This window comes from Ursus arctos, chromosome Y, assembly GCF_023065955.2.
Source record: "Ursus arctos isolate Adak ecotype North America chromosome Y, UrsArc2.0, whole genome shotgun sequence".
In the NCBI taxonomy this organism is placed as follows: Eukaryota; Metazoa; Chordata; class Mammalia; order Carnivora; family Ursidae; genus Ursus; species Ursus arctos.
Window position 1 is genome coordinate 24,443,859 of NC_079874.1, and position 26,799 is coordinate 24,470,657.

A 26,799-nucleotide genomic window follows, 5' to 3' on the forward strand; every position below is an offset into this window, starting at 1 on the left:
GTGGGGGGCAGGTCCAGCGACAGAATCTAGTACCTGGCCGTAAAAATTAATACCTGCTAACCCTTGCCATCCGAAGAGGGGACGCTCTGTACTTGGGTGGCTGACCCCCTGTGAGTGGGCCCCTGCCACCAGGACCCCCAGAGCCCCCAGGGCGACCTCACCTTTCAGTGTGGCTAAGTGACGGGAAACAAGGTGTAGCGGTTCTGGGGTCCCCACGCCCTCCCTGCCCACACGTGGGCTCAGTGAGGTTCAGCAATGAGCACCAGGCGCAGCCCGGCTTTCTTTGTTGTTCAATTGTGAAGTATTACTGTTCATCCAGGCTCCCCCAATGGTTGCACTTTGCAGCTCCACGGGACAGGAGCAAGAGCAGAAGGCTGATGCTGGTACGGCGTGAGGTGGGGGGCGATGGCGTGCTACCACAGGGGCAGCTCTGTGCGACCACGTACCCAGTCAGATCCAGAACCACGCCATCGTCACCAGGAGTCCCCTCGTGTCACGTGACACGCACACCAAGCCCTCCCTGCACCACCCCTACACTCTGGCTCCACTCGTGTGTTCTCCAAGACCAAAACTGCATCATCTCAAGAAACTTCTACATAAATGGAATCAAACAGCAGGTGACCTTTGGAGATTGGCTTATGTCACTAAGGAGAACGCCCCACAGATCCACCGGGCTGTTACGTGTTCCTTCTCATTGCCGAGTGGTCGTCCCCACTCAGGCTCCGAGCTCATGCTTCCTGCGGACGGTGACAGACGGTGGCCCTACCGGGTGTTCATGGGGAAAACCCAATACGGCAAAGCAATTTCTCAGATCAACCCATCAAATGCGGAGTCTCTGAAGGCTAACGAAGGGTCCTCCTTATAAGCGCCAACTATCTGTGTTTTGCTCTGAAAAGGAGCATGCTTGCTTTTCTTTCATGTTACCATCTTGAACAATCTCTAGCACTCTCCTTGACACTAAGGAAAAAAAAAGAGCAAATGACACCTGGAACTTACTGGACCAGCAGTGGGTCTACCCAATCCCCATTACGGTAAGAATTACGGGCAAGAAGTTCTCTGAATACACAATAAATCCTGGCCTGTGGTTTTTCTGCTGAAAACTTCATAAATGAAAAGATTTATTTACTATTTCTGGGGGGGAGGGCAGAGGCAGAGGGAGAGAGAGAATGCACCAGCAGACTCTGCACTGAGCGTGGAGCCTGAGATCAGGACCTGAGCCAAAATCAGGAGTCAGACGCTTCACCGACGGAGCCACCCAGGTGCCCCCATAAATCAATTCTTAAAAGTGTTAGGGGAAGCTCACCAATGTTTATCTAGGGCATACTTTTTCTCTGAAAAGTAGAATCCAGAGCTGAGTTTCAGATATTCCTCCAATCACATGGGTGAGCACACCTGCTCTTCTCGGGCTCCGAACCCACTATGGTATCGTCCCCGACAACAAAGGTCGGGACGCTTTGGCATTTATGCCAACAATGCAAGGCCACTGGGAAGGATACTGTCACTCGCTACGTGCTCTGCTGTGCCGTCTGGAGCAGGACTGTAATCCGGCAACACACACAGACCCACGCAGGCTGGCTTGCCAGAGGGTGGGCTTGTAAGCAGACTTCGTAATGGAGAAGGGATTTCCTTTCGGGGTGGTGGAAATGTTCTGGAACTAGATAGCGGTGATGGCTGTCCACCACGTGGACGTGTAGTCGCCTTTACTGATGGTACGTATCATTAGTAAGTGGGGCGGGGAGCGTGTACACGTCCTAGCACGTGTATATGCATGTCCTGTGCATACACAAACGTCTGTGTCCTGTAATGTGACACACACACCCTCCCCCGCCCCACCCCACACAGGCTGGAATAGCAAGCCGCCTGCGCTGGGAGCCGTGCCTACTTCCTGGTGAGAACGTACATTCTGGAATATGTTCAGCCACTTCCACATCATCAGTGCTGTTAAAGCAACACTAACAGCAGAGTTCACCGGCACCCCAAGGGGCGTGTCCAGTGTGGACCCCAAGCTATGAGGACACACGGGAGAGACGTGCTATGTCAGCAGAGCAGCAGGGTGTCAGCTGTGACTCCAGGGTCCCCCTTGCTCAGGAGAAAGCACTGCTTTAGTACCGTGTGCAGTCAGGGACAGACTGGTGTCCGTTCGTCGGAACCTAGTCCTGCCTCACGGACTCTTTGGCTCCGTCGGCTCCCTGGACGACCCACGTCCCCTGCTCGGAGCCCCTCCCTGGGCACGGAGATGGGCTGTGCCGTCCAGGGGGGCCCATGGGGCCAGCGTTTAGATGCAGACCATCACCAGGCACCCCAACTACCCATCAGGATGCCCGGAGAGAACAGTAAACACTTCCTCTGTGCATTTAGATTCCATCAAAATGGAACATTTCCTGTTGAGGGAAGGAGCATCCACTCCCTTCTGTCAAGTCTGAGCCAGTCTTTCTAACCGTCTGTTCCTTCTGGGAGGTGGTCGTCTGTCCTTAAGAGGCTACATCTAACAAGATAAGGCTACACAGAGCGTGAAGTAACCGGTGGGAATGTGAATAGTGGGAACTCTGGACCCCTGGCCGCCCCAGGGAGCCCGCGGGGATCCCGGCACACAAAGGGACAGGGTAAGGTCCAGAGCAGTGGCTGCACATCTCTGCGGGGCACACGGACCCCCGCAGGCCTGACGCTCTCCCTGCAGGAGCACCCACTGGCAAGGCTGGTCTTGGCCCGAGACTGGGAATTTGGACGTCCACAGGTTTCCCACCACGGCCTAACGGACGAGAATGGTGTCCTGTGCCTGAACTGCGCAAACAGTGGGGTGTATACCGAACCCCTGCTTTCCCTCTGGGAGTCTGGAACTGGGCACACACCAAGCAGGGGTGCCTACAGGACCAGCCGCCAATCACAAACCTTAGGCATTGAGTCCTGGTGAGTTTTCCTGGTAGCCGACCCTTCACGTGTATTGTCCTAACTTGTTTCTGGGGCATCAGACGTGGGCTGACTGATTCCACTCGCAGAGGACCCTGGGAGGCTCTGGATGTCCCCCTGTACGCCTCTGGTCTGCGGCTTCTGCTTTGTATCCTGCTGCGGTGACACGTCTCAGCCCTGAGGACAGCTGTCCGCGGAGTCCGGGGACTCCTCCCAGGGAACTTCCGAACCCAGGCACGGTCGCAGGGAACCCCGATGCAGCATCCCCCTTGGGACAGCAGGGGGAAGACGCCCACACTGGTTCTGTGGTTGGGCCACTGCTGTGTTTTTAAACTTCCGAGCAGGCACGCGCTGAGGGCATCTGTATCTTGCAAAGTAAGAGCAACGCTCCCCATGAAATGCATTTCCTTCCCACCAGCTCCGTTCTGTGGGCTCCTTCCTGCAAGCTTTCACGATTACTACTGTAAGAGACACTTCCTAGGACTACGAATTACTATTTTTGAATTACAATAAAAAAAAACACCAAAAAAACCCTCAAAAACTCACCGGAATGAAACGGAAACTGTTGTTTGGCTTCTCCTGTGTGGGCATCCCAAATTATGGTTGTCTGCGCTCCGCAAACAAAAAGAAAAAGTGAGTATTCTTCACAGAAAGATTTCTCTAGAAAAATCTAACATACAGGAAAAGACCATGACCCCTCCCTTCCTTCTAAGCCAGCACTGTCCAAAAGAGATACAATGTGAGCCACAAAGGTCATTTTTAATTTTCTCCTAACTACATTTAAAAAAAGGAAAAAGGGGAGCCTGGGTGGCTCAGTTGGTTGAGTGTCCGACTCTTGGTTTTGGCTCATGATCTCGGGGTCCTGGGATCAAGCCCCACATCAGGCTCAGTCCTCAGTAAGGAGTCTGCTGGAGGATTCTCTCTCCCCCTCCCCTCACACACGTGCACACGCTCTCTCAAATAAATCTTAAAAAAAGGAAAAAGAAATCAGTAAAATTAATTTTAACAATATATTTTAGTTCACTCCAATGCGGCCAAGATACTGTTTCAACACGGAATCGATACACAACCACTCCTGAGATATTGGGGATTCTGTCTTTCATCTAGACTTTTGGAATCCAGGTTCAGCATCCAGGGTACATTTTATGAACCCGACAGCCACATGTGCTGGTACCTTCTCCACTGAACGCAGCAGCCGCTCCCAATACTGGGAAAACGGCCCCGATTGGTGGGGATTCTCCCTCCTCCCCCACACGGAGACCTGTAGAAAAACCTGCAATGAAGCAGCTTGAGACACCTTTCTAGCACTTTCCAAATGCAGGACTAGAGAAACTGGCATTTCTGACACCTGCCCTGCCCATCAGCGCCGAGGCATGGACGCTGGATCCAGGACAGCAGCGTGAGGCACGGGGCTCGGGCACGGAGTCACCGGTACACATGCGGAGAAAAAGGGGTCTCCACCTCGCAAAGCACAGTAAGTCCTGAATCCTTAGGAACTTGCTGAGAGCGGGAAGACAGGGAAGCAATGAGACCAGCTCAATGAACACCATGGGTCTTTAAAAAAAAAAATTTTTTTTATTTGAGAGAGAGCATGAGAGAGAGGGAGAAGTAGACTCCTCGCTGAGCAGGGAGCCCGACGCAGGGCTCTATCTCAGGACCCCAGGATCGTGACCTGAGCCGAAGGCAGATGCTTCCCCGACGGAGCCCCCCATGTGTCCCACAGCAATCAAGTCTTAATCAACTGGCACGTCTACCTTAACTGAAACCTTTCCACCTCCCCGTCCACAGCACTTAGGATTCTGCTGGAAGAAGAACTGCTTGTATTTTGTATTAACTGCAGGAAATTGCAGATGTAATCTTCAGGACACCAAGTATCTCTGAAACGCAGTTCTCTAAGTTTGGGGTCAGCTCTAGACCAATTAACTTTTTTTTTAAAGATTTTATTTTTAGGTCATCTCTACACTCAACGTGGGGCTGGAAGTCACACAAGCCTGAGATGAAGCGTCCCACAGTCCACCGACCGAGCCAGCCGGGCGCCCCTAGACCAACTAACTTTGCTTGTTTGCTGTTTGCTGGAGTGGGACTCTTTTCTTAACGCAGCCACTCACGAATGTGGCAACGCGGACAATACACAGACTCTTTCAATACTTCACACACGTCACCTAGCTGCTGTTTCCATTAAATAAACGAGGGGCGAAACAAAGCATTAATCACACAAAAGCTTTTTAGGGATGGGACCTCTCCTCCTGCCACCCCTTCCAGGTTAAGCGTGCAGTGAAGGTCAACACCAACATCCCTGTCCACGCCCCCTCCTCCCCGGGCAGCACTTGCGAGAACATTATTATTATTCCTGCCATGGTTGGTGAACAACGGCAGAGAGGGTAGGACCCAAAGACTAAGTGAATTCCAAGAGTGCCTTTTCACCGGCCGCCCAGCCCCTCACCTGGAAGAGTCACAGTCGAGGGGAAAGTAGAAAATCAGGGATGGAATTTTGTAAAGAGCCCCGGGCAGGAGGCAGGTGAGGCTGCAAAGAATTTTTTAGAAGTGTGTGGGGGTCAAAGGGCAGAAGTGACTGGCAATCCAGGGCCTGCACCCTGGACCCGGGTGTCCCTGGGCAAGTGAGTGCAGGTGTCTGTGCGCCCACCGCCTGTCTCGGGGGCACTGAACGGGCAGCACACACTGTAAAGTGCCTGGGAAGGGTCAGCGACCACGTGCACAAATCATTTTAATGATCCAGTCAGCAGTATGGACGGCCAGCCACGGACCCGACAAAGGCGTGTGTGTGCGTGCGTGCGCGCGCCCATGTGTAATATCTGAACTCGACCGTCTCAGAGAAGATCGGACAGTAGTTCCAGGAGAACGCTTAGTGTCAACCACAGAACTCAGCTTCTCTCAACTCGATATGAGGCTGCCAGGTTGGAAAGAAAGGTGTGCTGGCTGAAAACAGAGAGAGCGTGCGACGGCACTCTTCACTGACCTAGAGGGCTGCCCTCTGGTACGGGGTCAGCACACATTGTCTGTCACCGGCCACACGGTACATATTTTAGCCCCGGGCCTGCGACAAAGTTGACAGGTTGTGGCTGCTACTGTACACTCACTGTAAAACGTGAAGGGCACGAAGCAGTAACGTAACAAGGTTTTCAAATGATCCTGACGTCCGTCTGAAAACACAAAGCCCTCTGCACACCACACGACAGTATAGGCCGCAGACCCAGTCAGCAGTTGTAGAAACACAAACTGCTTGTTTTCCTTCGGCTTCATTTCTTGATAATACTTCTCTTCCAAAGCAAGGACTTCCAATTCCTGCCGAGTCTCAGGAATGACATAACCCTTCCTTCCATGTTCTTTGGGGGTCCCGATTCCTGACTCTTGGCAACTGAGGAAACAGACCCAGAGAGGGGGGCCCACACTCCGAGCCAGATGATGCCTACAGCCGCTGACTCCTTGCCCACCCATGGCTTCTAGAGGCCCCCGTCTGCTCACGGCCACTCGGACCTGACCCCGTCACATCCACCTGGCAGCCCTGTCCAGGCACAGCGTCTGCTCTGAGTGTGCCCCGTGGGCCGCCAGGGGTGTGCCCCTCATGGGCGGGCCCGCTTTCCTCCGGCTCTCAGAGAAGCCTGCAGCCCATGACGGGAAGTCACAATTCATCGAATTAGGGAAACGAGCCTGGCGAGAGAAAACGGTTTGTGTTTCCAAAACTGCTCAGTGGGGGAAAGGTTTCTGTCCCGTGCATCCCACACCACTTTGCTTTTCAAGCATTGGATACATGCAACTGGGGGATTTCCTCTTTCCATCACTGAATGACGTACCTCAAAAAAAAGGGGGGGTGGCTCTGCACAAAGGTCTGTGGAACAGTATAATATGTTGAGAGAGCACGTGTTATAAATGAACAGTAAGATCAAACCACAAAACAAAACCTAAAGCAGCTCTTTTGCCTTGTTAAGGAGAAGCAGAGAGCCTCAGAATTAAACACAAAACAAAAAAACCCAAGACGTTACCCAGAGATTAAAAATAAATCAACATCTACAGCTCAGAGAGATGTGGGGGTTTTTTGAGACCTATTTTAAGCGAATACTCACTTTGTCTACACCAGCACTCAAGATGTAATTCCCCTTTTTGTTCCATTTCAAGGCAAAGATGGGGCCTTTATGTTGCCCTAAGGTGCTGGCCAGGTTGCCTGTTCGGTAAAGAAACAACAAGCAGGTTGACTTCACAGCCACAGTCAGCTCACTTGCCAATTACATCGCAAAGCACGTCTTCTCCCGCCGCTCACGAGGAGGCCCGGCTTACCGTCTTCGGTCCATATTCTCGCAAAACCATCGTAGGAACCCGTGGCCAACAGTGTCCCATCGCTCTGTGGGCCAGAAACAAACACACACCCCCAACAGCTCAGTAGAAGCCAAGACGCCCTCTCACCTGACCCTGGGGCTGGAAGAGTCTCGCATCCGTCCCGGTCTCCCAGTGAAGAGACTAGTGGATCCCACGGGACTACTTCAGCCCACACTGCTCTGAACAGACACACGGGAGATGCGGGAACAGGGAAAATACACGCAACCAGTCACCCGATGACGTCATTAAACACACCATCCGAAAAGTTACAGTGAGACTTTAAGAGACCAAAGGAAGCTTTTAAAAGTGCGTTTGCACACAGAGAGGAGTTTGTGATGCAGGAAAAGTGCAAAGAAGTTCTAAAGGCCCGTGGGCTTCCCACCTGTAAATGCCTGTAACCCCCACCGCCGAACCAGCGAGCTGGACAGTCCCCTTTCCTGGGCCGCACACCCCCTGTCGCCAGCACAGCGGGCTCCCCCCTGGGACCAGCAGGCTCATCTTGCTCAGGGATGGAAAGGGAGGGCCACTGCCCACCCAGCTAGCTGCCTGCCCAACACAGCCTTGCCGGACGCTCTCAGCCACGGGACAGCAGCCCCCAGGGCTACAGCTGCTAACGCGTCTGCGTGGCGGCAGGTGCTTACGTTCCAGTCCAGTGAGGTCACGTCTTTATTACTCGGGACGTCATGTCCTCCTTCTCGTATACAGTGCCTCAACACGAGCTGTGTGGAGCCCCCATTGCTGTTCTCATTAAGGTTCCATATTCTTGCCGTCGAGTCTCCGGATCTGTCGAATGAAAAGGCACATGCATTCAGCTTCCGCTTCAAGTGCACACGCAGCCGTCAGACTTTCAGGCTAGGTCCGGGAGCCCTGGCGCACGGCCTTGCGTCGTCTTAATCCCGCCCACCGGCTCTGTCCTCCGCCTCACCGTGTTTGTTGCTCTTTGCTATTTTAATTTGCTTTTCAAGTAGGCTCCACACCCAACGTGGGCTGGAACTCACGACCTTGAGATCAAGAGCCGCGTGCCCCACTGGCTGGGCCAGCGGGGAGCCCCGTAGCAACTGTAAATCTCTTTGCATTGCTCCCCAGCCCACTGGGAACACAGGGCAGAGCAAGGCCTTCTTCACCACCTGGGAAGGAGGGCAGCACGGAGAGCCCAAGGTCTGGGTCTGAACACAAATGGGAGGGGAGCACGTACCCATGAGGCACAATTCCAGAAAGGAGAGAACACCTGCAATCCCCCGGACCCTGGGGCACCCCCGGCCTGGCATCCTTACCCTGAAGCTAGGAGATCACTGACAGGGTTCCAGGCACAAATGAACACCTCGGACTCGTGTCCCCGAAGGACTGTGGCTTTGTTGGGCGGAATCTCAACGTCCCCGTCTATTTCCATTGGTTTCGAATGATTATCTGTCACAGGAAACAGGAAGACATGTGGCTGACCGGTATATGAAAGAAATGCATTCTCAGGGCACGTGAGTGTTAGAGACACCTTCTTTTTCTTTTTCTTTTTTTAACTTAAATTCAGTTGGCCAGCTGATAGTACATCACCAGTTTCAGGTGCAGAGTTCAATAAACTGTCAGTGGCCTGTAACGCCCAGTGCTCCTCACATCCCGTGCCCTCTGAAGGGCATCTACTCGTCACCCAGTCTCCGCACCCCCCACCCACCTCCCTTTCTGCAACCTTGTTTGTTTCCTACAGTTAAGAGTCTCTCATGGTTTTTCTCCCACCCTGATGACTTCCCATACAGTTTTCCCTCCTCTCCCCTCTGATCCTCTGTGCTATTTCTTATGTTTCACAGATGAGTGCGATAGTCTTGCTCTGACAGAGACACGTTCTTTTTATGTACCAGGTAATACGATCTGATGACTATATCATGACTTTTGTATAATTTAGTACATGTATTACATTTCTTTATTTCAACAGCCTGCAAATTTGATAAGAGAAATAAAAAGCTCTTTATTCTGCGTAACTAGGGCCATGCTAAGGTCTAACCACCACCAGCGGAGACTGGGGAGGGATGACGAGAGCCGGGTCGAGCCCGAAGGATGCTCTTCCGCAGACGGGATGAGACGTCTTATCCACGAGAGCCTTTCTGAAGTATCACCTCCTTACCTGGGCGCTCCTGCCGGGAGAGGCCACCGCTCTTCCAGAGCGCCCACCACCTTGCACTCCCTGCCTGCAACAGCCTTGGTTCTTGGGACTGAAGGGCTGGTTTTTTTTCTTGGTGGAGCCACCTCTGCGTCAGACTTCTTATGCCACGCAGAACTGCCAGGCTTTCTAACCGAGTAAGCCCACCCCGGATGAATCATGGACCCGGGTTCTGAATTCCCAGGTAGGCCTGGTGGCGGTGGAGACAACTGATACTAAATGCCACCCTCGTGAAAACCATCCTGCAAAGTGGCAGGACGCAGAAGATTCTAACCGATACTAAATGCCACCCTCGTGAAAACCATTCTCCCAAGTGGCAGGACGCAGAAGATTCCCGAAGGCCAGGACGAACGATCACTTCCAACACCACAGTCTGGCCCCAGCCTGCCCTGCGGCAAGATGACTGCAAAATGTAGGGGGCACCAGGCTTCAGGAGACAAAGCAGAAGTCAGTGCCACAGGATGATGTGCCAGAGACAAGGCAGCAGCGAGCCCTGAGCCGCGCTCCCTGGAGAGTGACCAGTAAGCCACAGGTACCCATGAAATGAAGGCCATCTGTGTGTGAGCGGCCAGTGGGCTTTAAGCTGTGTACCCGTCTCTATGCAGCTATGTCCCATTAGATTTTCTTTTCTAAGTAGGCTCCTTGCCCAGCGTGGAGCCCAAGATGGAGCTTGAACTTATGACCCTGAGATCAAAACCTGAGCTGAGATCAAGAGTCAGATGCTTCAATGACCGAGCCACCCAGGTGCCTCACCCATTAAGATCCCCACCCCCATCATCCCATCAGATTTTCTTCAGATTCAAAAGAAATCAGTACAATTTTTAAAAGCTTGCAAAATTTCTGTCCTGTCAAACACAGACTTCTTGAAGTTCACTGATTATAAATTCATTTCTGTGACGGAAGACTAAGAAAACAAAGACCCTTAGTTTCTTCCAGTTTCATTTCTGAAAACGTGAGGACTGTATGGCTTGTGAGCGGATAGCCAGGAAGTGATGTGTGGCTCGAGCCACGTACTGTCTTCTTCCTTCCCGGCCCTGCTGTTCCGGACCTGATTAACGGTGATGACGGAGGGTAGAGGAGGGAAGTCCTTCCATTTCTGTGCTAGATTCACGACCTGTACACCGACCTACTTATTGTAACCTGCGTTACAGCCTAGGTGGGTTCTCCGTGTGATGCCGCATCTCATTCTTTAGCTGAAGCGAATTCGTTACCCTGTGCTCGTGGACGAGAACCTGCCACAAGGCTTGGCTGCGAGCTGCAGCCTCACGTGAGACGGCCGGCCAGAGAGCTACATGTGCGCAGGCCACACGTGCACACCCGGAACACGTGCGTGCATCCACACACAGGTACGTAACACACGTGTAATGCGCTCCTGAAGCCCTCTCTGAGTTTCTAAGCCACGTATCAGAGCGGAGCCCGGTTCTCTGGGTAGAAATTCAGGCTCTCTGATCGGCACGCCCTTTACGGCAATTACCCCACAGAGATGGAGCACCCGGCATTTGGAGACCACCACGTAAGGCCACACCTGCTGTCTGCGGCCCGGTGCCCTCTCTGTCGCCATGCGCTTGACCATTACAGCAGATGCTGGCCCAACACGCTCAACACCGAAGGCGGGCGGAGGACCAGGGGCCTCCACAAACGAAACCCTCTGATATAAGAGTAATCACACGGCTCTCCTCGCTGTTACACAACACTAGTTCTCTGGGCAGCACGACTTCCTAAGATCGAGGATGTGTGCGTAAACACTGCCGTGTCTAAGGACTTCAATGGGAACAGAGCGTGAAGCTCTTCCAGCAAATACGACGCCACACTAGGGCTCAGAGACATGGACAGCAAGCAGAGCCTGAAGAGTCCCGGCGACTCCCACAAACCCAGGACAGAAACCACCAGAAGCTCGCCAACACCCAGGGCCCTGCACGTACTTATTGCGTGTGCTCCGTTCTCCTCCCCATTCACTGTGGCCTCGCCGTTCTTTGGTGGGTGCTGCTGGGCCACGGCCGCTGGGGCTGCCGTGGCTGCCGTGGCCGCTGCTGCTGCCGCCGCCGCCGCTGCGCTGGCCTGCTGCTGCTGAGCGAGCTTCTCCCGGAAGGCCTGCTGCCGCGTCTGCACCACGTCCGGCATCACAGCGTCGATCAGGGACAGGGACTCTATGGGGCGGCCGTCGAACACCGTGCCATCCTGGGGAGAGAGCCGGGGGGGGGGGGCAGCCATCAGCTCCCATGGCACAGCGGGGGCAGGACTCAGAGCGGTGCCCAGAGGTCCGGGGCGGGCCGGGGGCAGGTGCACAGTGGGGGGGAGGGGGGCCGGGTGACCCGGGATGCGGCTCAACGTCCTAGAGCATCCAGGCCGGCCCGCTGCAAAGAACCGTCTGGCCCCCACGTGTTGAGTGCCGAGTGCGAGAAGCCCTGCGGAGATACGACGACAAGGACAGGAGATCTGTGCACAAGCACACTCTTGTGAGGGAGAGGCAGCTCTCTGGACATCCTTCAGGGTTCGAGTCCTTGTACACCTGTCTGTCTGACTTAATAAAGTATTCATCCCCTGCCACTGGGGCTCAGGGTGTAGACGAAATAGAGCCCTGATACACGGGCAACAGCCTGTGTAGTTCCCACGCTCGTTTTTTCAACTTGTTTTGATTCTCTGGCTTCTAAATGCAACGAAAAATTTTCCGTACGCACTCAAAAACACAGGAAGAAGTTCTTTTCTTAGAAATCGCTCCAAATATTAGAGTCCTACAAACAGTGCTTATGAGTTGTGGCTGCTGTACGTGCAAACACACTTTTGCACATTCTGAGCTTGAATTACCTCGGAAATCAGGAAGAAGTGAACAATAGGAGTTTCAGCAGGACACTATCGAAATGACACAGGACCCCAGCTGACTTCTGACCACCATACAATATTATATTTGAAAGCAAGGAAACAATAGGAAACCCTAGAAAATGTGTAACAAGCCGCCTGTCACCGTGTCGGCCACCTTGAGGCTTCGGTTCTGGCCATGGCGTGGCCAAGGCTGACCAAGCGGTCAGCACCCTTCCCTATCACCCTCTTCACAGTCACGCCTCAAATGGATGACTGCTTGGCAAAAAGTAGGTAGGCACTGCCCAGAGTAATGAAAACACCTCCTAGTTTAAACTTTGAAAGCACCTGTCCCACCGTTTAGTGACCGCAAACCCCAGTCACAAATGAGATGCCCTTTTTTTTCATCTCCAGACATGCCGGAATGTGGAAGTGAGGAAGGGAAGCCACGAGGGCTTTTCAACAGACTGAAGAGCTGGAACCCGGGGGACGGACACATCAAGATGAAGCATCACACGATCTGAGAGCTGGCGGGGGGGGGGGGGCCCTCTGGGGTCACACGCTCCTATCCCATTTAACCGTTTTGTGGGAAAAGGAGACAAGACGGGGCCCCAAGGGGTTCTGGAACACCGCCTCTGGGCACCCCAGCTGAGAGGAGGGAGGAGGAGAGGACCACGGTCAGGGAAGAATGTGCACAGGACAGGCAGAAAGTCGGGTGTTTTCAAAGAGGTGGGTTTTCAGAAATGGGTGGGGGGCGGGCACAGGTGACCGAGGACAGGATGTACTCCTTTCGTACTTTTTAAAAGCTAAAGAGAAAGCAGAACAAGACAGGCTTGTAAGGAGGAGGTCGTTCAAGGCGAGGAAGCATGGAAGGACTCTAGCAGATGGGCCTCCGGTGTGGCCCTGCCTGGTTTCCGAGCTGCTCCCCTGTCCCCAGGCTCTGCTGGGGGAGTCAGGCCACCGCCCGCGTCCCGGGAGCGCACGTACCTCGTTGATGCTGATCTCGGCCTCCACATACTGCAGTCCCTTCTGCAGGATGGAGATGAGGGCAGCCGGCGGCACCAGCGTCCCGTTGATGTTGGACTGGCTGATGTGGCTCTCGATACCAAACGTGAACGCCGAGTGGGAAAAACCTGCAGCGAGAGACGGGGGGAGCAAAGGGTTTCATGAGGCTTGAAATGAAGAGTGCTGGGAGGCGCAGCCACGGAAACCCAAAGGTGGCTCCACTGACTGCCAATGCTCCTAATTAGCCGGGGGGTGGAGGGGTGTGCAGTCGTGGCTGTAGGACCCCCAGCTTCAGGGGTGCGGTGAAGCAGAGGAAACGGGCAGGGAGACAGAAGAGACACAGCAGCCCAAGACCTGTGTGCGGGGGACGGAGAAACCGCTTTAGAGGGAGAGACGTTTCGGTGTTATTAACAGCAAAACGGAGCACAGTCTGCCCTGGATAAACGTTTCTTTTCTTTTTTTATATTTTATTTATTTACTTGACAGAGAAAGAGAGCACACAAGTAGGGGGGGCGTCAGAAGGAGAAGCAGACTCCCCACTGAGCAGGGAGCCCGATGCGGGGCTCGATCCCAGGACCCTGGGATCATGACCTGAGGCGAAGGCAGACACTTAACTGCCCGAGCCCCCTAGCCCCCCTGGGGAAATGTTTCTGTTGCAGAAATGGAACGCCGGGCTTTCCCCCATGCTGCCATCACTCCTTCCAGAGCTCCCTGCTTGGGTCTCTGAGCGTCCCCAGCCCAGCTGCACTGCACACAGGGCACCTTTCTTTAGCTGGGCTCTAAGCGCTCATGGCAGGCGGGGGCCAAGGCCACACAACCAAACATCCAAAGAAAAAGAGACCACTCTAGACCCACTGGGGTGGCTTGAGTCGTTTTATCTAGTAATTGGTCACTTTCCCTTGGCTATGGGATGCTGGCTCCTCCCCCTCCTTCCCTCAGCACTCATCGCGGTGGTTACCCGGGGTGGTTACTGGGTGTACAAAACAATGCCCACTGCAAGAAAGGGAGGCGGCAGGGCAGGAGGTGCTGGGGACCCCTGTGCGGTCTGAGGGCGATGGGGAACCTGCAGCGGCCACACTTCCTCAAGGAGAGTAAGGGGCATCCCACGGCCAAAGCTCCTAGCTGCTGCCGGCCTTCCCTGCAAGGGGGCAGCCCAGTGTGCTGGGGGTACCATCCCCTTGCTCGGTCTGGGGCGGCCAGGGGTGCCCGGGAGCTGGGAAGCCTTGTGGGGTGCAGGCCTTGTGAGTAGCAGGGACCCCTACGAGGGGAGTGGGAGGTGGAGTGGAGCCAAAGGCACTCCCACCGTGGGGCTCTGAACTCTCTTACTGTTTATACTGGCCATTCATCAGGCAAAAGAGAAGGCAGCTGGAGGGTTCACCCCCAGAACTCCCGCTGCCTTGCCAGGATGTTCTGCCCACTGTGCAGTGAGACTCTGCTTGTCCCACAAGGCTGGACCCTTGAGGCCGGTCTTGGGGTTACCCCCCTGGTGTAGTTTCCCCTCCGCTCTGCCAGACCCCTCGCTTGCGGAGGGGGGGGTTCCCTTGGATCCTGCTCCCAGGGGGTCTCCTCCACGAGCACCTCCCCATCAGCACTGGCTCATCGTACATGCTCCCCGGGGTGTCCCTGCTGCTGGCACACAGCCTCCCACAGTCACGCTGCTAGCACCCCACCTTCAGAAGCCAGACCAACAGGGGCATCGCGTGGGCCCCTGCCTCCCGCAGACTCCCCTACGGCGGCTCTTGCCTTCCCCAACCAGCTGTTGCAATAAATGCAGTGTTCAGCAGATGGGAATGTTCCTCCGTGAAAGGAGCGCTCCACATTTGCATTCTCTCCTTTTCTCCCTCGACTTTCTGTTCCTCCTCAGCCCACCCATTCTCCCCCAGTGCCTGGTTCTAAGACTACATAAAACGTGTCCTTTATTGATTTCCTCGAGTCCCGTGCCAGCCGCTGTGAGGTCACGATGGGCGGCACAGAGGCTGCGGGGGCCCGTGCGGGGGCCCGTGCGGAGCCGCACGTGCCAACGTGAGATGCAAAGGCCCGCCCTCCGAGGGCCAAGGGCCAAGGCCCTGGACACCCGTCTTCCTCCTGCCTTGACCCTGCCCTCTGTCTCCTACTGTCCCCCTACCCCGCGGGCCAAGCCGGAACCACCAGCCCATGTTAACCAGTGACCATTCCCTGGACCACTGCTGCGCTAGGAGTCTCACCGCCCGGCTTTCGTCGGTCAGGTTCCCGGCGCGGTCAGACGAGGAAAACCCAGGTCAGAGGATTCAGCAGGACCACGCAGGTCCTGGCCTGACTCCGCCCCCCCCCCCCCCCTTGCCTGGAATCTTCCGCACGTACTCTGGGCCACGGCAATCTCCTCATAAGAACTCAGAACTCTTCCCGGCTGCGGACCCCACCCACGGGGCTCCCGCCACTGCCTCTGTCCACGTCTGCACCGCTGCACAGGGCAGAACGCTGCACTTCCACGGCCACGTCTGATTTTCCTGGTGTCTTTAACAAGTGCACGGCGGGGCCACACCGCTGCAGGACTCCTAAAGCAAACAGGCAGCCCTTAGCCACTGCCTGCTCTGGGCACTGCCCCAAGCCCTTGCCATGGCCTCAGGCAAGCCTCCCGGGCAGCCTGCGCCTTTGCCACCCCAGTGCGGCGTCCCCTTCTACCGGGCAGCTCTCGAGCTCCTGCCAGGGTCCCCAGCAGACCGCGGGCACTGAGCCGCAGGGCTGGGGCTGACACCCAAAGCCGGGCCGTGCGACGCCACTCTTGGCCCACTGGGTGACTCTACCGAGACACATGTACCGATGCCGCCAGTGGAGCCCACGCTGACAGCCAACATGGGCTCCCGCGGAGCAGGTGTCACTCCGGTGACTAATGGCATGAGTGGGCAGGAGAGGTCAAGCCTCTGCTCTGTGTGTCAGTGCGAACCGTTGGCATGTACCAGACCCCTGCAGACCAGGGACTTACACTGATTTCTCACACTCGCGGAGGCCGGGAAGTCTGTCTTTTCCGTGTGCTCACACGGCAGAAGTGGCGAGCCAGCCCTGTGGGGGTCTCCTTCACGAGGACGCGAATCCCATTCATGACGGTTCCGTGCTCACGACCCAATCAGCTTCCAGAGGCCCCGCCTCTTTACACTATCACATGGGGGTTAGGGTCCCAACAGAAGAATTTGGGGGAGACCCAAAATGCAGTCCAGCTGAACACTTCCTTCCTCCATCCCTTCCTGCTTCATCCTTTCAAATACCAGCCACAGAACTGCTACTCAAGGCACACGGAACAGCAGACGGTGACCACATTACACCATTAAGCAATCCTGGGCACGCCGCGTCCATGACCTTCTAGGGGGCTGTGCCGGTGGTGCCGTTACGGGCTTGCACACAAGGATGGTAAATATTGCAGAAGTTAGGTCACTGGTCCAAGGTTCGTGGATGTGAGAGGAGAAGCAGAATTTCAACTCTAGCTACGGGGCTGCAGGATTCACGGTTTCATCCGACCCTGAACACCCACAGGCACAGAAACCAGAATTCTTCCACTCCCTGAGTGGGTGCCAACTCCACTCCCAGCCGGACTACACCGGCTCCCAGCGGCCACACTCACGGATGCAGCACGGGCACCCTGCAAAGGACAAGCTGCAAGCCCACGTCTAACCCAACGCTCCACTTCGTCCTTGACTCCCTTCTGCATCCGGGGCTAAATGTCACGTAGAAGGTCTGGTTGCCCAAGTTTTTTACCTCTGTGCGTGATAATGCCTTGTGAGGTAGATTCCACTTACAGAGCACGGCGATGACAACATTCAGTTCAGGCTCGCTGCAAGAAGGGGATGGAACAGTAAAGATGAACCGAGGGTGTGGGAGTCGAAGGCCACAAAGTGGGTGGGAGAGAATCGCTAGAATGAACTTCCCCCACTGAAGCACAATGATGACTGAGCTGATAAACAGGAGTGCCATGAGCCGGAACATCTGTGATGAACACTTGTGTCGTCTATGGGGAGGGAGGACAGAAAATCACGACTGGAAACCAGATATCTTCATGAACACACGGGGTAACGTTCCAGGTCACTGCTGAAACCAGCCCTCCTATCTGCTTATGAATTTACACGAGCGACATTTCTCTGGGGCAATCTATGAGTGGCCTCCAAATCGATGCTTTTTTCCTCCATTTGTTTTGAAGACTTTCTTCTGGACTTCTGGCCAACCTGATTTCATCCAGGCAAGCAGGAGGGCCAGGTGCAGAGAATGTCAGGAACGGTCGGGAGCACTGGGTCTGTCCCCCATCCCCCACCGAGTGCCCAGGCCAGGTCACCTCATTTGCCTGGGCCTCTGTTTCCTTTTCTACGATGTGGGGATAAAACGCACCTCAAGGAGCTGATGCGAGAACCAGATGTGAGATCAGCAGGCCTGCATAATTTCTGAATCTAGAGAACACCACGAACTAGGGGAAACCTTCCTTCTCCGCCTTTCCTCGTTTGCGCAGTGAGGACACTGGATGAAACCGTCACTTGGATACCTTGCAGCCCTGACGTTCGTTCACCGTGAAACAAGGAGATGTCCGCAGACCACGTAAGCAAGGCCTGTTTGAGCACTTTCTCTCAGGCCCTGGGTACTCACCCGTGTGTTGTGTAAGGCGCCATCTTGGGAGACTGGGCTCTCCAGGCGGGATGCTTCTCCTGTGGGGCTGGCCCAGCCCCCGCCTTCAGCAGCACCTTACCCCTCCCAAGTGGACTCCAAGGCTAAGGAGTCTCTTCATCCGCAGTCTGCCAGAGGGGTAGGACCCCTGGGGGATGCTTCTCCTGTGGGGCTGGCCCAGCCCCCGCCAGCAGCAGCACCCTACCCCTCCCAAGTGGACTCCAAGGCTAAGGAGTCTCTTCATCCGCAGTCTGCCAGAGGGGTAGGAGCCCTGGGGGATGCTTCTCCTGTGGGGCTGGCCCAGTCCCCGCCAGCAGCAGCACCTTACCCCTCCCAAGTGGACTCCAAGGCTAAGGAGTCTCTTCATCCGCAGTCTGCCAGAGGGGTAGGACCCCTGGGGGATGCTTCTCCTGTGGGGCTGGCCCAGTCCCCGCCAGCAGCAGCACCTTACCCCTCCCAAGTGGACTCCAAGGCTAAGGAGTCTCTTCATCCGCAGTCTGCCAGAGGGGTAGGAGCCCTGGGGGATGCTTCTCCTGTGGGGCTGGCCCAGCCCCCGCCAGCAGCAGCACCCTACCCCTCCCAAGTGGACTCCAAGGCTAAGGAGTCTCTTCATCCGCAGTCTGCCAGAGGAGTAGGAGCCCTGGGGGATGCTTCTCCTGTGGGGCTGGCCCAGTCCCCGCCAGCAGCAGCACCTTACCCCTCCCAAGTGGACTCCAAGGCTAAGGAGTCTCTTCATCCGCAGTCTGCCAGAGGGGTAGGAGCCCTGGGGGATGCTTCTCCTGTGGGGCTGGCCCAGCCCCCGCCAGCAGCAGCACCCTACCCCTCCCAACTGGACTCCAAGGCTAAGGAGTCTCTTCATCCGCAGTCTGCCAGAGGAGTAGGAGCCCTGGGGGATGCTTCTCCTGTGGGGCTGGCCCAGCCCCCGCCAGCAGCAGCACCCTACCCCTCCCAAGTGGACTCCAAGGCTAAGGCGTCTCTACATCCGCAGTCTGCCAGAGGGGTAGGAGCCCTGGGCCTTACGCCTTGTCAGCCTTCAGTGCTTCTCTTCTTCTGTCCGAGGGGGACATCAGCGGAACAAAGCACATTATGTCAATGACGGAGATGGAAATACTCAGGACTGGTCCAACGGCAGGCGTGGAAGTTGTTGAAGAGGAGGAGAATAAAGGGCTTGGTGGTACCCACACGTGAGGCCTGTGTGAGGGCAACACGTCGGCGTCTCTGGTGTCTGACACTCGGCCAGCCTGGAATCATTACTGAAGCCACCTAGTACGAGGTATCCTGTGAGAGCTCTCGACAGCTCGACTTCTTAGCTGTGGCATGACTGACATTGGGGCCAGCTCCTTCTCTGCTGTGGGGAGCGCTGTTCTGTGTGTTTAGAACGCTGAGCAGTACCTCTGGCCTTGACCTGGATGCCCATGGCACCTCGTCTCAGTCATGACAACCCCATGTGTCTGAAGATACTGCCTAACTGACCCTGCCCCCGTTGATAACCAGTAACCCAGAGGAACTGAACCCCGAAGGACATGATCCACAGTCTACTCACACTTCTGCTTGATTTAGAAACACAACGGATGGACCGCAGCCAGTCAAAAGCAAGTTACCCCCCTATGCGCTTGTCCCAGAATTCAGAGAACACACAGTAACAGGAAATAACCAGGTAAGGTGCAAATATATCCAAGGAGAAAAAAGGGTGTAATCATGATCTACTGGGCAAGGTTTAAGATAAGCAGTACATTTTCTAGAAAGCATGGCAAGATCTTCAAGAGTAAAGTCCTTTCGAGAGAGAAAAAGAGCGTGTACCTGAATTTGTCTCAACCAACTAGGCGATAAAAATAGATGTACAATAAACCAAGTACGTGTTTTCTGTTTCTTGCAGTTATCACACTGCTAAACCATACGTCTTCCACACAGGGCTTCGCAAACCACGACGGTCAGTCGTACAGCTGAACCACTCTGCCCAGTTCGTACTGGCCGGATTCATCAGCAGAGCCTGGCCCTTAAAAATACAGCGTATCTGGCAGAGAAAAGCAGACGTGTGATACTCGTGGCAGCTGTGAGGGTGGGTTTGTGTCTTCAGCTGAACCAAACACCAAGGACACCAATGTGAGGTGTCTATAAAAGCAGAATCTGTATTAAGTATTTAAGGAACTTGCACGCTGGGAATACAGACAGTCACCCAGCGCCGACGGGCACGTGTCATTCTAATTGTCTAGATCAGGAGAAGGCACAGGGAGCCCCCAGGCCCAAGTCTGGCCCACGGCTTGCACGTGCAGACACAGTTTTACCGGAACCGTGAGGAACAAACGGAGGCTGTGTCTAAGCCACTCGGTCTGTGGACTTTGCTACGGCAGCCCGAGGCCCAAGACGCTCTTCTACTCCACCGGACAACGTGGGGACGACAATGGCAGCGGACATGTAGTGTCCGGCGGCGGCATACAAGACTGACAGAGGCTACGGGACATCACCCAAAACCGTCCTGGGAGCTTTGCTGACTCAGCACGCGGAGCCAGGTGGCTCCCTTCTCAAGAGCCGTCAAGAGCCTTACAGGCCAGGACAAGACCTGTCACCTGACCACGGGCCTGGAAGCCCCGCGTACCCGGCCGTGAGCCGGGGCATGTCTCAGGGGCTCCCCAGGCACCTCTGCTCGAGGAGCATACCTGCTTCCTGCCTCCCTAGAGAACGTCTCTGCTAACTGCGGTCTCTTGGTCTAGAACAGGGTTCACGGTTATCAAGGGAGGGCGAGTCTGTACCCCCAGGGCAGACGCAGGCAAATGGCACTGTCTGTTGACAGTTTTGGTGGTCACAGGGGTGTGTGGGAGGGGTGGCAGTGCTACGGGCAGGGGGTGTGTGTTGGGGGGGGTGCTTTGGGCATAACAGGGAGAGACCAGGGACACTCAGCCTCCTGAGTGTGTACAGAGGAAAGCGCCCCATGACAAGGAGAGGGCTGGGCCGAGTTCCAAAAGCCAGAGGGCAAGAAAGCCGGCTCCCGAATGCCCCTGTCCACCAGTGCGGATACCTGCTCTGTCGTCAGGGCTGTGGCCAGACGGCCTTGCTCCGAGGAGGCCCATCTTGTCCTCCCAGGGCGGAATGACTGCCGTCCCTCCTGAGCTCCCACAGCACCCAGCACTCTCCGTTCTTCTGAACCTCCCAGCTTCCGAGAAGACAGAAGCTTCTTGAAGGGAGGAAGCCCATCTGGATTCCCTTCCTGAGGCACAGAGCGCCCAGCTCGGGGCAGCCGCTGTGGCTGCAGGTGGGTGTACTGAAGGAAACTCAAGGAAGGCTAGGAGAAACTGCTCAGGCTGATGGGAGCGGAGGGGCGGTAAGCAACGGAACAAAACGGAGTCCTTGCTCTCTTCACAATAAGAGACTTGAAGGAGATGGACAAGAATGAAGGATTTAGTTCCGACAGTATAAGAGAAGGAAAGCAGTTTCTAAACAAATCTGACTACCATACAAGTAACAGCTGACAAAAGCACCAAAGAGAACTCTTGGCCAGAAGGACACGTGAACTCCAAAACGATTACGATATGTGAGAAGAATCAAGTAATGGTATTCAGGGCTTATTATGTAATTGGCCCTCGGGGCCACCTCAGGGCTGGCAACAACCCGTGAGTTACTCTTACGGACTCCATGTTACTGATGGGGACACTGAGGCACAGAGCAGTTAAGTGATTCCCCCAAGGGCACACAGCTTGGAAGTGGCCACCTGACCCTGGAGTCCATGCTCTTAACCCACACACAGGACACTCCTGACATTTGTTTAGAAACTTCTAAATGCTTCAAGATGGCTCCCCTTTAAAAAAGAGGAAGAAGATCACCTTATCAGCAACACCATTTATATTACACGTTTCAGCCCAGTAAGCTGCAAACAAGCTCTGCATTGCACAAACGAGGCGGAATGCTTCCGTACTACACAAAGCAAGCTCCGATGAACTGTATCTTTCGACACCTCCCCTAAAGAGAGCGGCGTCAGGAGTAAGACCGCGAACAAACAACATCAGATGTGGCGATGGAGGAACGAGGCACGGCGTCTCTTCGCTGACCGAGACAGCACCCTTCGCCGAGCGCTCCAAGGCCTCGCGGTCTGTCCTCATTTGCTTCCCTGGCTTCCTTTTCTGACCAACAAACAGGTGACATTAAACAACGTCCAAGGCCCCTTTTAATTCTAAAACCCTACGAAGAGGTTAAAAATGAGCTCAGTGCGCCATCAAACCCAGAGGATTTTCATTTACAGAGGTGACTCCGTGGCCACACAGAGGGAGGCGTTCGTGCCACCGAAAGAAGAACGGATCACTTACAATTCCCGAGAGACCGGGCCACGCCACGCCGGGCACACGCAGGGAGCAGGAAGCCGGGGAGACGGAGGGCGGAACCGGGACTGGCTTTATGAGTACGACGGAGGGGCAGCAGCTGGGTGGGGATGTCCCTTATTGGACAGGAAGTGGAAACACACACTTCAGTCTGTGACTGGGAGGTTTGTGAGACGACTTGCGCGCGGGCGGCAGCAAGCCTCGTCGAGGACTCAGGTGCGGAGCCCGAGCCGCTGGCAGCGCCCTGTGCTTCCCGGACGCCCAAGGGTGCTGGCGGACACCCAGCTCCGCTCCCCCAGGCTCCACGGAGCGCTCATCCATTATGCAGCACTTCCTGTCCTTTCTCCGGTATCGACACCGCCGTTAACACCCCGTGTTCCCTGGCTCATCGGGGTCCCTGCACCAGAGCGGCAGCCGTCTCTCCGCGGGGGGCAGGGGAGACCGAGGGGGGCGGGGCGGGTGCTGATCCAAGTGAAGATGGGAGGGAGGCCAAGGCCACGGCGCGGGAGCTGGGTCAGATCAATCAGAGAAACACACACACGCGCACACACACACACACGCACACAGAGCCCGAGCTAGAAGCTGTCCACACGAAAAGTGAGAGAGCAAGAGATCGCATACCCTCATCTCCGGAACCTACTCTGCTCTGGGTTCACGTCTCCTCTTTGGAAGTGACGGATTCGTGTCACCAGAGGATCACATTTTCTGCCCAAGAAGCCGTTCTTACCATATGGAGACTCAACTTCTACCCACGGTAAAAAGCATAACACTATGTTGAGAATTCTTTCTGATTCTGCAGTCTCAGTCACCTCACATGTGTATCCGCTTTACGATTCTTAAAAAAAAAAAAAAAGGTTCTCAAGACCCAGCCGTCACTTTTTGTCCTAATTCTCTGACACTTGGCCACAGAAAGCTGAGTGCAGCGAGAGTGTTGTGTATTGTTTTAAGATTTTATTTATTTGTCAGAGAGAGAGCGAGCACAAGCACAGGGAACACCAGGCAGAGGGAGAAGCGCCACTCAGCAGGGAGCCTGACTCGGGGCTCGATCCCAGGACCCTGGGATCATGACCTGAGCCCAAGGCAGATGCTTCACCGACTGAGCCACCCAGGCGCCCGGCAGTGAGAACGTTTTTATGGGCTGCAGACCTGTTGTAGAGGGCTCGCCATCACACGGAATTTGGCGTGAAATGCAGCGGTCTTGGATGGCGCCCAAAAGAAATACCAGAAGGACCTCGTTAAAACAGGGTTTCACTTATAACATCTGGCCTGGACCCCAAGGGTGGCGGCTGAGCGCAGCGCGGGCCTCTGACTGTGGCAGACCGCGCGCCCTGCCAAGTTCATAATATCCTCTCGCCGTGGGAAGAAACATCCAGGAGGGGAAAGCATTCATCAGGTTATAAACGAAGCCTGCGACTTCCTCCCGGGCCAACAACTGGATGGGGAGAGGCGGCCAGGCGAGGGAGGCCGCTGTCCCTGCCGGGTTCGTGGAGCCCGCGGTGCGAAGCCAGGAGCCACTCGGGGCACACATACGCCACCTGCTGGCACCACAGCCCCCCCTCGGCGGGAACCCTGGCGGATTCACCGCTCAGAAATCAGCCACTCGGAATGTGGAGGCCAAGCCGGGGGCTCATCATTGAGAGCATTCTTAACAATTTTTTAAAAATTTAAAAATTAACTTACGAGTTTAGGAAAAACAGAGAAAGCAATTTGAAAGAGAGAGGAAATAACTCACGTGATTCTACACTTGACACATCTGTGTTTGCACGCGGGAGAGTGTCTTCTCACCCCTCTTTCTGTGCAAATGAGTTTTTTAATTTTTAAAATATTTCTATGTATTTATTTGTCAGAGGGGGAGAGAGACAGAGGCAAGCAGAGGGAGAAGCAGATTCCCTGCTGAGCAAGGAGCCGGACGACACCGGGCTCGATCCCAGGACCCCGGTATCATGACCTGAGCCGAAGGCAGAGGCTTCACCGACTGAGCCACCCGGGCGCCCCGCAAATTAGTCAGTACGTGAGTTCTTACGATCCTACAATTCTGTATCTGTGCCTCTTTCCCTAACACAATATCGGCATGCCCACTCGTTGTTAGTTGCTCTCGATAGCCACCATATCGGCAGTCTGCCCGTGTTCCCTCATCCTTTACTCACGCTACCTCCAGATTTACTTTCCAAAGGGATCAACGGCTTCCAAAGGCACAGGGCTCAAGCGTTCCCGCCCACCATTAACCTGTGGTCATTCCAGTGTCCCGGTATTTTCTTGTCATTCCTCCCATCCCGTGTCCTTCGTCCCTCTCAGCAAGCTGGCTCCTTTCTCCCTGAACCGTTTGCCAAGCCTCAGGGCCTTCCTCAACCCGGCTTCGTGACTTTGCTTGAAATGGTCTTTCCCTTGCCTCGCGTGCAAAATTCTAGCTCACGATCCAGCTCACATGCCTCCTGCTCTCTGAGCCCTGTCCAGGGATGCCGGGCTTCCTTTGCACGCGCTTCCAACGTTACGTTCAGCAGCCTAAGAGGCCACCCTCAATATCTGTGCTCCTCCCTAGGCGAGGAGAAGATGCAAGACTCCCTCTTCTCCTCTGTTCCTTCGCACCCTAGCACCCAGGGCAGTGCCACCACACGAAGGACACGCCCTCAGGAGACTCCCGTGGAGGTCAAGGTCATGATGGCTGCTCTATTCCGGGACATCGAGGCCTCCCTGATGGCGCCCAAACCTCTGACGGTACCCCAAGTAAGTTTAGGTAGCACAGGGGCAAACACCTTACAATCTAAGTTACTTATTTTAACGTGCATGACGCAAGTGCAGTTGAAAGACCGATGTATCTCAGGAACGGTTTCAACTCAAGGAAACTATTAATAAATATTAATAAAATGGGGCACACATGTTGCAGATGGAACACAAAGAGCTGGGGCTGTTGTGACACAGGAGGGCCACAGAAGTTTGCAAAGGGAGAAGGAAATAACACTCACTAAGCACACACAGTGGACGGCAGGGAAGGGCAGAACGCCCGCATTCTGTCAAGAGTCTTGCACGGAGTCCTGCAAACTAAGTTCTGTGTCATGGCTGCTTCTGTGCTTCAACACACACTCAAGTATCTAACCTTGACAGAAAGCTCTCCGCCCTGCGCTAGGGGAGAGAACCGGACTAGGGGATGGGGCCAATAGGTCCCGAGGAAAGCACTTCTGGATCCCTCAACTTGTTTTATGAGGCCAGCAGAGCCCAATACCCACACCTGACAAGGACATTCGAAAAGGAACAGGACACCCCAGTTTCTCCCAGTAAGATAAACACAAATACACAAGACACGGTATTAACAGACCAAATTCAGCAATGCGTAAAAAAGGACAAACCGTCTGGGCCAAGTGGGGTCCATTCGAGGAATGCAGGGCTTAACGTCAGAAAGGGAATCAATGATTTCACCACATTAACAGGATCAAGAAAAACCGTTTAAAAGAGGAAGATTCTGGAGCCAGAGGGTTTGTAACGAAACAATTCACATGCACAGGAGTGTCAGCGGAGGACTGCACCCCTACAGACTGTGCAAAGGGAACGAGGGTACACTTCTCTGGTGGAGGAGCGTGGATTATGGATGCCACAAAGCCAGCCAGGGAAACGGTTTATTCTCTTCCAGATGGAAGGCATGGGTATCACCTTCTCCAGCTCCTTAACTGCCCCTACGTTTTTCAGTTGAAAGTACAACATGCAGGGGCGCCTGGGTGGCACAGCGGTTAAGCGTCTGCCTTCGGCTCAGGGCGTGATCCCGGCGTTACAGGATCGAGCCCCGCATCAGGCTCCTCTGCTGGGAGCCTGCTTCTTCCTCTCCCACTCCCCCTGCTTGTGTTCCCTCTCTCGCTGGCTGTCTCCATCTCTGTCAAATAAATAAAATCTTAAAAAAAAAAAAAAAAAGTACAACATGCACACACATGCACAGATGACAGATACCAACCACAACCCAGACTCAAACTTTGGGACTGTGGTGGGGGCAGCCCCAGAGCTCCCCAAGTTCTCCTTCTGTCCCCGCTCAGCGGATGCTGCATGTCTACAGGACGATGCCCGACAAAGCTGGGGTGGTTAGAACACCTCCCATGCGCCCCTGTACTTGCTGCTGGGGGAATCAGGTGCCATCGTGTGAGTCCACGGGGACAGCACACCCGTACGTGAGCGCTTAGCTTCTCCCAGACCGAGCCTCACGCAACTTCCCTGTGCCGATGCTCACCTGTTTCTCCCCTCACCTTCACGCAGATAGGACTGACCTACGACATCACGTCCGTTCCAGGGGTACGTGATGGTCTGATAGCCGCATACATCGTGAAAGGATTACCACGACCACGTTAGTGAAGACCTCCATCGCCTCCCAGTTACATTTATCTGATGTGGCGAGAACACTGACGATTTTCTCTCTCAGCAACATCCAAACATACAATACACGACTGTGAACTATAAAGTCAACGTGGACGCGCATGGGTGCCTCTGTCAGTGAAGCATCTCCTTTTGGCTCAGGTCATGATCTCAGGGTCCTGGGATCAAGCCCCACATCGGGCTCCCTACTTAGCAGGGAGTCTACTTCTCCCTCTCCCTCTGCTCCTCACCCCTACTTGTGTTCTCTCTCTCGTGTTCTGCTCTCTTTCAAATAAATCAATAAATTCTTTAAAAAAAATTAAAGTCAATGTGCTGTCCATTATA

The 26,799-nt window shown here is 54.8% G+C and overlaps 1 protein-coding gene and 1 long non-coding RNA gene across 6 annotated transcripts in view; one reads left to right on the forward strand and one right to left on the reverse strand.

Annotated features, from left to right (window-relative positions):
* LOC113240750 (F-box-like/WD repeat-containing protein TBL1X) overlaps positions 1 to 26,799 on the reverse strand; it is a 213,486-nt gene that overhangs the window by 12,601 nt on the left and 174,086 nt on the right. For all 5 annotated transcript variants that reach the window (XM_057315607.1, XM_048217516.2, XM_057315605.1 and 2 more), the window contains 7 exons: positions 13,172 to 13,317; positions 11,311 to 11,566; positions 8,514 to 8,646; positions 7,881 to 8,022; positions 7,201 to 7,264; positions 6,990 to 7,087; positions 3,454 to 3,514 (listed from right to left, as the gene is read on the reverse strand). In XM_057315607.1, the coding sequence (XP_057171590.1) occupies positions 3,454 to 3,514; positions 6,990 to 7,087; positions 7,201 to 7,264; positions 7,881 to 8,022; positions 8,514 to 8,646; positions 11,311 to 11,566; positions 13,172 to 13,317 (900 nt within the window). The remainder of the gene's footprint in view (positions 1 to 3,453; positions 3,515 to 6,989; positions 7,088 to 7,200; positions 7,265 to 7,880; positions 8,023 to 8,513; positions 8,647 to 11,310; positions 11,567 to 13,171; positions 13,318 to 26,799) is intronic.
* On the forward strand, positions 13,642 to 25,979 carry LOC125281215 (uncharacterized). Its single transcript, XR_007188347.2, has 3 exons — positions 13,642 to 17,746; positions 23,970 to 24,129; positions 24,662 to 25,979. It is a non-coding gene; the product is annotated as an uncharacterized LOC125281215 (long non-coding RNA).